Here is a 12,255-nt window from a genome sequence, read left to right as displayed (position 1 = left end):
TAATCCGGTTTGTGTAACAAACCGAAGCTGGGTAACGCATTAAAGTGCCCGAAACCGGATCTACACTCACCCCCCTCTCCGCATTAACGGCCCCAAACCGGGTCTACACTCGCCCCTCCCCAGGCATCAAACCGGGTCTATTCTTCACAGGGCAGAGACAAGAACCCACCGGGAACCGGCCCCGCAGCGGGTCCCGGGACCTCCCTCCTGTGGGGGGGGGGTCGGAGCGGGGGGACTGGGGCAGCTCGGCAAGGGGTGTCGGGGGCGCCCAGGGACGCGTCCCCGCGTCTTGGCTCTGGGGTGTTTAGGGCGCAGCCCCATGAATTCCCATGGTCCATTCATCGCAATTAGCAGCCGCAGGCCCGGCTGGGCTCAGACCCGAACTGGGGGAGGGCGGAGGGCTGCGGACCCTTTAGGGCTGCAGGGGCACCGCCCCTCCCTGGTGCCGGGGCTGGGGGGCTAAGCAGTGAAGGCGGGGGGCAATGGGGTGCAGCGGATGAAGGGGTGTGGGGGCTGGGAATTGGGGGTGCAGGGGATGGAGGGGTACGGGGATGGTGTGGGGGAGTACGGGGGGATAAAGGGGTGTGGAGATTGCGGGAGTGTGAAAGGGGGTGCAGGGGATGAAGGAGGCTGGGGGGCTGGGCATGGGAGTGCAGAGGGATGAAGGGGTGTGGGGGCTGGGAATTGGGGGTGCAGGGGATGGAGGGGTACGGGGGGTGGTGTGGGGGGAGTACGGGGGGATAAAGGGGTGTGGAGATTGCGGGAGTGTGAAAGGGGGTGCAGGGGATGAAGGAGGCTGGGGGGCTGGGCATGGGAGTGCAGAGGGATGAAGGGGTGTGGGGTGGTGAAGGGGATAAAAGCAGGTGGGGGCTTGAAGAGAGTGGGGGCTGGGTATAGGTGGTACAGGGGGTATGGAGGGTGTGGGGGATAAAAGCGGGTGGGGGTGATGAAGGGGTGTGGAGGGTGTGAGGGCATGAAGGGGTAGGGGGGCTGGGCATAGGAGGTACAGGGGATGAAGGGGTGTGGAAGGTGTGAGGGGATAATAGTCAGTGGGGGTGGGGGGATGAAGGGGATAAAAGCGGGTGGGGGGGATGAAGTGGGGTGTGCCAGGAAGTGGCTGGGAGGCTCCAGGGTTTTTCTTGCTAAAATTTTCACACACACAAAAAACCTGAAGAAAATTCTCAACAGCGAGAAAGCCCAGAACCACTCCCACCCTGCTCCCTGCGACCCCCCTTTATGCCCCCTGGACCTTGCCCCATCGTGCCCCCTCAGATTCCCCCCCCCACCGGGGGCGGGGTGATAGCTCAGTGGTTTGAGCATTGGCCTGTTAAACCCAGGGTTGTGAGTTCAATCCTTGAGGGGGCCATTTAGGGATCTGGTCCTGCTTTAAGCAGGGGGTTGGACTATATGATCTCCTGAGGTCCCTTCCAACCCTGATATTCAATGATTCCCCAGAGACCCTTCTCTCTGTTTCATGGATTGGGGTTTTACCTGGGATATAATTGGGGGCCCTGGGACCCTCTCAGGGGAGTGGGTGGAGGGTGGGGCTATAACTGGCCTGTGGGGATGTCAGATGCCCCAGGGTGCACAAGGCCCCCTTACTGGAGCCCTTATTTCTGGTAGAGAAGTAACCGCACAGCCCTGGGTCTCTGCCCCAGCCTGCTGCCCAGGCCGGGCTGGGAGGGGGCCCTGCACCTGGCCAGCTGGGGGACCTGACCTGCCTGAGGCTGCCCAAGTGCAACAGGTGTGTGACTCTTGTTAGGGGCTCTCCACCCCAGGACCAAAGCCCTGAAATGTCCCTTGGGCTGCGCACCCCTGCAGCCTGGGCAGCCTTGTCCAGGGTGCAGCAGTGACCCCAGCCCACCGTTTCCTGCCCCCCCGCAATCTGTGCTTAGCCAAGGCTGGCGTTGGGAGACCTCTGCTGCCCTCCTCAGACATTTTCACCCCATTGTTTAATTAAATCTAAAAACAAATACAGTAAGTTTGGTTTAAGTAAAAGTTTTAGATGTTTTGGCAGCAAACGTGTGTGTGTGTGTGTGTTTTCATTCTCTCCCTCCTGTTTTGAGTGGGGAAGAAGGGAGGCAGGGTGGAGGAGGACCAAAAAACCCAAACCTCAATTGTTTTGAGTTTTGTTTTGTTGAAAATTTTCCCAAAAAGTTTGTGTGAAATTTGCTTGTTTCTTTTTTAACTTGTCACAGCTGATCCTGCCCATTCTCTGACTCGCTGTAGCCCCCAGATACTTTCCTAGTCCCCCTGGCTAGAGTTCCAGCCATGGCCTTTTCGAGTATGCTTCCCCTGGCAGTTGCAATGCATGCGGTTGCCAGGCCTTGGAGTGCAGCAGCTTCTTGGCAAAATCTCTCCCCAGGCAGCCGCTACAGATGAAGGCGCTGAGGTTTCTAACATGTGATCAATCTCGTGTAATGGCGGCACTGCGGAAGGCCTTGCTGCCGGAGGAGGTTCTGGCGAAGCGCAGCCCGCTTCCCCTCGCTGAGCAGAGCCCTCTCCGCCCCGTGAGTGATGAAGTGTGTGGGGAAACCTCAGCACTCTCCATCCAGTCCCACCTACTCGTGCTAGGCCCTGCCAGAGTAACAACCGGCCCCAGCTCCCCAGACGGCCTCTCTCCACCTTGAAGAGACAGAGGCAGATTGACCCTCTGAAGGTCTCACCTGTGTACAGGAAGCACAATGCACTGTGCTTCTTGGAGACTCTGACAATGGGGCCTGCCAACCACTCCCAATCCCCAGCCTTCTGGGGACTCACCCGTATAAACTCGCTGGCGAACGCTGTCCACCAATGAAACGCAGAGGAAGAGCATATGGGCCCCCTGGGCTAGAGCAGCTGCCTGGGTATTTAACATGTGCACCAAGCCCCCTAAGTGTGCATCCTCCCCAACCCTAACCAAGCTAAGGGGTGTAGAAAGTGGCTGTCACCTTTGTATCCATCCCAGCTGCCCATCCCTAAATGGCCCCCTCAAGGATTGAACTCACAACCCTGGGTTTAACAGGGTGGTTCTCCATGTGCTCAGGGTCGGGGCATGGCAAGGCGCAGCCCACTGTTCGCTTTTACTCTCAAACTCCAACTGGAACAAAGGCGACAGACTTGTCTGCAAGATATTCTTGCTCCAGGAGAAGGATCCGACGCAAATCCTTCACCCTGGCACTTGAGCCTTGACAACAGCTGCCTGTGCCCCAGCCAGGATTAGATCCTAGCTCCTCTCCAGAGGCCTCTCAGAGGGAGGCCTTGTTTAATGACTGGGGCACTGGGCTGAGACAGGAGACCTGAGTTCAATTCCCAGCTCTGCCTCTGACTTCCTGCATGACGCTGGCATCCTCTCTCTGGGCCTTGAGTTTCTGTCTTGCCCCTTTAGACTTCCAGCTCTGCAGAGCAGGGACTGTGTCAGGTGCAGCACAAGGGGGCCCTGCTACCATGGTACACAGAAGAGCAGGACACCACCCCAGCCTGGCTCTGGGGCTCTCTCTCACTCTGTGCTTGTACAGCGCCTAGCACAGTGGGTCTCTAGGTGCTGCTGCAAGGGGCAGGCCCAGACAGAGCAGCTTAGATTTATGCCAGGGTACATGACTGTCGAATCCAGCCCCAGACCTTCACCAGGAATACAGGCTTGGGCCCTAGGTGTCTTTGTACATCAGAGATTATTAATTTGTTTTGTACACAAGAATCTTTTGTACAGCGTCCAGCACACAGGCGTCCTGGTCCTGTGTGGGGCTCCGAGGCGCTCCCGTAACACACCTAATAAACCGTGTTAGCGCCACTCTTACCTCATGTGCGTCCCCCTAATCAAGATGGGGATGTCTGATTTGCAAGGTCAATGGGACGGGTGGGTGCTCAGCCCCTTTGCAAATCTGAGCACCAGGGGCTCCAAATTCACCATCACCCATTTCACTTCCAACTCGAGAGCAACGGCTTGTCCTATGGCTGTTTTTATTAGCAACGTAATAACCCTGTGTAAGCTGCTGTAAGTGCTGAGAACTCAGGGGATGTACAATGCAGGTCTGTAAAATGGGAGTAATGAGTCGCCTCCTTTGTAGACTGATTGATGAGAAGACTTAATTATTTATTATCGTGACAGTGCTCAGGGTGCCAGGGCAGCAGAAGCCCCCCAGCCAAATAGTTTTACCGTTAGGCCTGCAATCTGCAGCCTATTCAATTTCTTTTTTTTACTGTACAATGAGGAAAGGACAGAAAGCGCAGGAGACAGCAAAGGAAGCTGGCTTTATGCTGAGTGCAACTTTCCACTTCCAGCGCTCTGCTGTGGGCGGAAGGGCACCATCTGGTGCCTACAGGTTTCAACTACAGCTGGTTGTAAATTTTCCATCAAGAGTTTTATTTTGGCCAGGAAAATTTTGTTGTTTTTTTTACAAAATGGACATTATCTTCCAAGATCTATTTCCAAGATCTATTTTCCAATATTTGGGCGGGGGGGAGAGGTGTGCAGGTGAAATTGTTTGGTTATCCATGGAAAGTGTCGTTTTTTTTGTTGGCTGATTTTTGGAGGAGTTTTCAATAACACCGCCAACATTTTTCAAAGACGGCTGTTGACAGAAATTAAGTTGTTCACAGGGAAATAATTTCCAGACCCGCCGCAGCTGAACCAAACCATGTCTGATGGAGAGATATGTATCTGTCACCATCCCTCGCTGGAGACTTTCCCGGCCACCAGAATGATCTGACCCAGAGCTTTCCCTGTGCAGGGAATAGGAGAGTCACATGCCACAGAGAGAGAATTCCTGGGGGAAACAGCACCAGGGTTTGGAGGGTGGGGGAAGAGACCTCAGAGTTGTGCAGGGAGGCTGGAACAATGTGTATAGCGGGGTGCTTAGAGCCATTGAGCCAAACTGCAAACCCTGCATCTAATGGAAACCGCGGCAAGCCAGGGGGTGTGGGAGCACCCCTAGTTCCAGCACCTATGGAGTTGACAAATCCAGAGACGCTAACAGAGCTGCAGATGTGGCCATTAACTCTGAATTTATAGAGGAGCATTAGAGGATTCATATCCGAGAGGGCCACTGCCCCAGCTAGTCTGGGGTCATCCCCTCTCATACCAGGGGTCCATCTATTCTGGTAGTGGCCATTGCTCATTGCGTCAGAGGAAAAGCCAACCCTCCCCTCTGCCAGTGTAACTAGCTCTACAGTGGGAAAGAATTTCTCGCTAATCCCCACTATGATTCCTCTAACCCTATGATCAGAGCTTGCAGAGATGGCTATAAATGCTATTAACTGGCACACCCCATACCTAGTGACTGTGTCTGACTCCCTGAGGGCAGGGAATCACACATTGGATAAATCTGTGTCTGCTCTTATTGATCCTAAACTGGTTACTTCCCCCGTGATTGCATCAAACTTTGCCCTGTGCTCTCACTATTCCACCTGCTAAAAACAGGGAGGACTCAGCTGCCACTGCGGCCTCTTGTGGTTCTCAGCAGACCCTGCACATTGGTTCCCTGTAACCTTCCAAGTGCACCCACGCGTGACCCACAAGTCTCCGGATGTTACCGAGGTGCCCAACCCACGGAGGACGCAAGTCTGTTACAGCCAATTGATTGAAAACTGAAAACAGATGCAATTTGGGGGTGGGATGGATTTTGAAAATTTGGTTAGTTTTGAAAACTTCATAACCTCCTTTCATTTTTTTCCCAAAAAAATAATTTTTGGCCCAAAATGTTTGGTTTTAAATTTTTCCCATTTTCACCCGTTTCCCCTCTTTTTTTCGTTTATTGGCATGGAGAGGGGGAGTAAAAACCCCAGAACATTTTGAAAACTCATTTTTAAAATTTGGTTTCAAGAAGGCAACTTTTCAACAACATCTTCATTTGAAAACATTTTTGATCAGCCCTAGGCTCAAGCTGGAAAGGTGCAGACTTTTAGCATCAGAAGTGCCTTCTGGGTCCTCCCAAGGATACTGACCCAATGGCTGAGAGAGACCCATGGAGGAGCTGACAGGAAGTGGACACAAAGATAAAAGGAATATAAATTAAGAACAGAAGAGCGGGGGAAAGTAAAAAGATTAGTGTGATGTTTACAGTGTCAAAGGGCTGGACCTTGGCTTGCATCTCTGTCACCACCAGGAGGCAGTGCTGGCTCTCTGCACTGACCTGCAGGTTCAGGCAGTGTGGCTGGGAGGTGGCTTTGGTCCGGTCTCTGCTCACGGAGGTGCAGGCTTTTCACAGATGTAGTAGCACTCGTATGTGCAATGCACGTCGTTCCACTCCCCATAGGTCCAGACGTGTGCACAGTCCTCGTTCTGGTCACTGTTGTTGGGCTCCCCCTCCTTCCAGTACCTAAACACAGCGGGACTGCAGCTGGAGTGGCAGGAACGGGGTGCAGGGGACAGAGCGGGGTCAAAGCAGGAGGTGGGCCTGAGCCACACACCATGGGGATTTGAAGCCGGTGTTTCCTGGAGTTAGGGGGACGGCTGGCTCAGAGATTGAAATGTAGGCCCATTGCTGGTGAAAACCATCAGCCTTATACACCACGGAAAGTTGGACATCAACACCCCATGTGGCTTCCCATGACCTGATTTTACCCTGATGTGGCCCAGCCCCACGCCTTCGGGCTCTCTCAACAGACACAGAGGCTGTTCTGCAGAAGGAGGCCTGCGGCATTAAGGAAGAAGGAGAGCGGTAGCCAGCAGGGGTCAGCCCCACACTCACGTGAAACCGGTTGTGGAGTCGCTCCCGTCGATCCATTTCCACTCCCCTTCTGCATTCCGGTCTGAGAGGCCGATCCAGAAGCGCTGGTTGCGTGTCCTGTACATGATAAAATTCTACGGCCAGAAGGGGCGTGGGGGAGGAAGCACAGAGTCATCTCCTTTACCAGGATCAGTGCAATTTTACTCTCCGTTTGCATCACAGCAGAAGTGGGGCTGGGGAAGCCATGTCTATTCAATGTGTCACACACCCCACAGGGCTCTGCCGCTACATGCATCCAGGGACCCATAACAGAGCATGTACCACTCAGGGCCAGGGTCTCAGTGACGTCCCCTTTGCGTGGCTGGCACAAAGAGCACAAAAGCCTTGGACTGCTAATGGAGTTGCTCCTTCAGCTCAAGTGGTCGAAGCCTGTGCTTTCAGCCACGTTCAATTCCCACTGGCCACCCACAGCAAAGAGTTGTGATATGTGTAGCGATGGGGACCCACAGGAGGGTGCTGCAGAGTTAGCTGGGGGAAGCGGCTAGTTCCCTGTGGGTGCTAAGAATGCGGGAATGACAGAGAGGCCCTGAGAGACGGCAAGCCATGAGAAAGGAGCTCAGGGGCTTTCCATCCAGACTCTCGTCTTTACCTGCTTGGCATGGCTGTTAATGATGGCCAGGAACGAATGCTTCTCCTCACACAGCTCCTTCGCCCTCTGCCAAGATGTGGCATGCAAGGAGAAATAGTAACATTTCCCGCTGAAGTATTCCCATTCCCGGGCCTCAGGTCCACACGGGAACACTGGAAAGGGGTGGGACCAGCTGAGTCAGAGACACGTGTGGAAATGACAACATGACCCCAGCTCTGCAAGGACCTGACTTCCAAAACAGTGGTTATCGCTGGAAGTGTCCAGTCGCAATTCTACAGGGGTTTGCTTCTGTCTAACAAACAGGAGAAAGCTGGGGCCTAGGCTCCGAAGCAAGGAAATGGCTCAGAAACTAGGACGACCCCACCCCACCCCATGTGCAGGGTGATGCGAACCAAAGAAAATCAGAAGAGGTAAAGCCCCAGAATTTCTGCTTGGGGACGGACCTTACAGCAGGGTCCCTGGTGTTAGGGTCTGAACAGACACTCTACAACGAATGATCACAGCAGGGAGTGGCAGCTGTGGCCAGAAGGAGCGAGGTGTCCGCAGGAGGGCAACCCAGGGAGGTGGGCAGAGCCGAGGGCAGGGGCGGGAAGAGGAATATGGGACGGAAGAGGCTCCTGCAGGGGCAGTGGACCTTGGGGCGGACACAGCAGAGGCAGCAGGAGTCGGGAGCTGGGGAGGAGCAGGGGGGAGGGGGCACAGGGCAGTGCCCTGCACTTACATTTGAAATTGTTGCTGGAGTTATTCAGCTCCTTGCGCATTTCATTAAGTTGGGAAGAGAGCATTGAAACTAAAATCGGGGTGGGGGGGGGGAGAGAGAGAGAGAGAACGCCAGGTTATCTGACCCTGATGCCACCCTGTTATGTCTGAGTGACATTGAGTCATCTTTGGGTTTCAACACCCTTTACCCAGCGAGCTCACCAGCACTTGCGTGTGCGAGAAACACCTTCCAAAGACTTATTTACTCCATAGGGAAACCCAAAACCATGCCCTTACAGCCAATCACAGGGCAAGGTGATCTGGGCACCTTAATGCACTAATTCTCCCGGGTTTACAACCTGGTTCATCCTGGAATAAGAAGCAGGATTTAACAGGTTTGGTGGGAAACAAACACACCTTGGGATACACAAAGAAAAAAACTGCCATTAGACAATCCCCAGTGGGCACCAGAAATTCCAGGCAGATTTGCAAAGGCTGCGGTGGGTGTTTCCAAGGGTTTGTCCCCCAGAGTAAGCATTGGTGCCCTAGGGGAGCTATGCTGTCGTAGCAGCGCTGGTGTGAAAGGTGACTAGAGACTTGCACAACATCAGTGCAAAAATCCACGCCCAGAAAAGTCCCAACATGAAGCTCTGGGGATCTGCCTGGCCCTGGGGTTATGGCCACGTTCTGTGTGACCAAGGCGGCTAGGATGTGTCTCCTTTTTGGGCTGGTGAGTGCTGACGGAGTAACCCTCTTGCTAGTACTCAGCATGCCAGCTATGTCTGGCAGAGCACCCCCAGCGCCAGCAACAAGACCTCAGTGTGAGGCAATGGAAGGGTTAAACAAGTTTGACCTAATTTATCTCCCACCCCTCCGCCCCCTCAGCCCACCAGGGTCCTTTTGAGCAAGGCTTTAATTTACCTTATTGATGAAGATAATCAATAGAGCCCATTCTATAACAATGCTAGAGTGCCACACCTTCAAAGTCACGTCACCTGCCTCCCCTCGCCAGGTAGAGAACAACATACAATACCACCCCCACTTTGCAGCTGGAGAGAAATGGAGACACAGAGACGGCGAGGGCCCTGCTACCGAGGTGGACAGGCAGGGGACAGGGTGGCACTCAGGAGATGGGATTCTATTCCCAGCTCAACCCCTGGCCTGCTGGGAGAGCCTGGGCAGTTACTTCCCTTCTCCGTACCTGTTTCCCTTCCCACCCTGTGTCAGTTTAGCCTGAGAGCTCTGCCAGACAGGGGCTGGCTCCCTGTGTCCACGCAGCACCCAGCACAGGGGGAATCTTGGGTGAGCTCTTTGCTGCTGGTAAGACAAAGAAGAACAAGGACACAGAAGGGCTCAGTATCAGGGTTTGACCCCAGGGCTTCTGAGCACGTCTCTCTGAGTCCCCCCAACTTCCTTCCTCATCAATGACGTGAAACGTTTCAACTCCCGAAGGCCCCACGCAAGGTACCTCTGGAGAGCGACACCACAAACAGGATGACAATCAGCAGGTAAGAAAGTGCCAGCAGCACGTAGACTGTGAGGGAGGATCTCAGCTTCTGCCGGAGGAAGTTCCTGTCTTTAGAACAGAAGAAAGATTGCGAAGGGTCACAGACTGACAGGTTCGCAGCGGCTCTGGTGCTGCTTTGCAGGAAGGTCCCATTCATTGTTTAAAAAGGGTTGATAAATGATTAACCCTAAATTAGATGATTAATTGCTTGGTATAGAGATCGATAGGGCATTTATAACTACAACTTACAGCTATCTATCAGCTTTTTCTTCTTAGCCACACTGCAATAGTGTCTGGGAGCCCTGATCCTGGATCAGGACCCCAGTGTGCTGGGCACTGTATGTTATTTATTAGGTGTGTTATGGCGTCGCCTAGGAGCCCCAGTCATGTATCAAGGCCCCATTGCGCTAGGCGCTGTACAAACACAGAACAGAGAGACGTGCCCTGCCCCAAAGAGCTTATAAGCTTCTAACCATTCATGGGACACACCTCTCATGACTGTAACTTCCTTATAAGGGCTGGTAATAATCTCAAACAATGGAAGGGTTTAAGCTTCCATTCAGACTGTGACCAAGTATCCAGTGTTACAGTTTTGTTTAGCATGTGCCCTCTAGAGGATTATTTTTTCCCCATCGTTAACTGATGTTTAACAAACATTCCAAATTCATCCCAGGGCGATTAGGCCTGTGACTCAACCTTTGGAGAGGGGCTGCACACTCTGGACGTCGTGACCGGTTTAAGACAATTTAAGGGGGGCTCCGGTTTTCAGACAATGCTGAGTGCCGAAACAACCCAGCCCCTCTGAGGCGCCTCGAGTCGGACCCTCACAGTCCTTTCAGAAGATCAGGGCCCATGAGTCTTATTCAAAGCAGTAACATCTCTATAGAAAGGCCACTTCCTTCTCTCACCGGCCAACAAACTATTTCCCTTTCATTGAAAAGCATAAAATACAGCTCCCAGCAGGGCTCGTCTCAAACAGCCCAGCACAATTAGCACTAATTAGCCCGCCTGTCAGAACAGAGAGGCCAAAGACTGAATTGGCCAGAGACGCTCGTCTCCCTTCTTGCAGGTCAGGGTGAGGAAAGATTTCTCTGCTGCATCTGTTCAGCAGCAGCAGAGAGCACACTCCTAAGAATGGCCACACTGAGTCAGACCAATGGTCCACCCAGCCCAGTGTCCTGTCTTCTGATGGCGGCCAGTGCCAGGTGCTTCAGAAGGAGTGAACAGATCAGGGCAATTATCAAGTGATCCATCCCATCGTCCAGTCCCAGCTACTGGCAGTCAGAGGTTTAGGGACACCCAGAAAACTGGGGTTGTCCCCGGCCATCTTGCCTAATAGCCACTGATGGACCTATCCTCCATGAACTTATCTAGTTCTTTATTGAACCCCGTTATACATTTGGCCTTCACAGCACCCCCTGACAATGAACTCCACAGCTGACTGTGTGTTCTATGAAGAAGTACTCCCTTACGTTTGTTTTAAACCTGCTGCTTATTCATTGCATTGGGTGAGGCCGGGTTCTTGTGTTACATGACGGGGTAAATGACACTTTCTCATTTTCTCCACACCCATCGCGGCTGGCTAGAGCGCGATCGTATCCCCCCCCCCCCCCCCAGGTTAGTCGTCTCTTGTCTAAGACGGACAGTCCCGGTCTTTTTAATCTCTCCTCAGATGGAAGCTGTTCCAGCCTCCTCGTCATTTTTGTTGCTCTTCTCTGTACTTTTTACAATTCTGATATATCCTCTTTGGGATGGGGTGACCAGCCTGCAGGCAGTATCCAAGGTCTGGATGTACCATGGATTTATACGGAGGCATGATGCTATTTTCTGCCTTATTCTCTCTCCCTTTGCTGATGGTTCCTAACGTCCCATTGCCTTTTCTGATGGCTGCTGCACATGGAGGGGATGATTTCAGAGAACTCCCCAAAGTGGCTCCAAGATCTCTCCCCTGAATAGTAAGAGCTAATTTAGACCTCATCATTTTGCATGGAGAGTTGGGATTCTGTTCTGCAATGTGCATTACTTGGCACTTGTCAACACTGAATGTCATTGGTCATTTTCCTGTCCAGTCAGCCAGTTTTGTGAGATCCCTTTGTCTCTCTTCCCAGTCAGTTTTTGACCTATCTATCTCAAATAATTTTGTATCCTCTGCAAACTTTGCCACCTCACTGTTTACCTCCTTTTCCAGAGCATTTATGAATATGTTGCACAGCCCCAGCCCCAGTGCAGATCCCTGGGGGACCCCGTTATTTACTGCTCTCCACTTGGAAAATTGACCATTTATTCCTACCTTTTGTTTCCTATCTTTTAACTAGCTACTGATCCATGAGAGGACCTTCCCTCTTACCCCATGACTGCCCACTCATCTGGTCCAGAGACCCGTTTCAATCTTTCCTCCCATTCCTGAGCTATTGGATGGAAGGGAAGGAAGAGGGCTTACCTCTAAAAATGCGCAGCTCATCTTGAAGCCTTTCCTTGTCCATGCTGTAAATGATGACTGGGAGGCAGAGGTGGCTTTAAATGGCTTTAGAATATGGCCAAGTGGAACCCTGCTCCCTGAAATATCTAGACTAGAGAATTCACAATTCCACTAGGAATGTTAAATCCAGAGGTTAATGTATAACCTGCAGTGCTCACACCATGTTCCAGGTAACTTGTCCTCTAGCCCTGGCTGTTTGGATTGCTTCCATTTCAAACGTGGTCCTGATAACTCCTCTGCTCAAACAGACTAAAAGGTCTTGGTTGGCCAACCA

At 52.6% G+C, this 12,255-nt stretch overlaps 1 protein-coding gene across 1 annotated transcript; it reads right to left on the bottom strand.

Moving 5' to 3' along the window:
• Positions 1–6,160: 6,160 nt before the first annotated feature.
• LOC140900817 (hepatic lectin) lies at positions 6,161–11,985 on the bottom strand. Its single transcript, XM_073318674.1, has 6 exons — positions 11,943–11,985; positions 9,464–9,571; positions 8,018–8,086; positions 7,297–7,448; positions 6,669–6,781; positions 6,161–6,296 (listed from the first exon to the last, which is right to left on the bottom strand). Exons 1-6 carry the CDS (start codon positions 11,983–11,985, stop codon positions 6,161–6,163), a joined length of 621 nt encoding a protein of 206 aa, XP_073174775.1.
• Positions 11,986–12,255: the final 270 nt, after the last annotated feature.

Source organism: Lepidochelys kempii, chromosome 20 (genome assembly GCF_965140285.1).
Source record: "Lepidochelys kempii isolate rLepKem1 chromosome 20, rLepKem1.hap1, whole genome shotgun sequence".
Lineage (NCBI taxonomy): Eukaryota > Metazoa > Chordata > Testudines > Cheloniidae > Lepidochelys > Lepidochelys kempii.
This window is presented reverse-complemented; position numbering and strand designations above follow the sequence as displayed.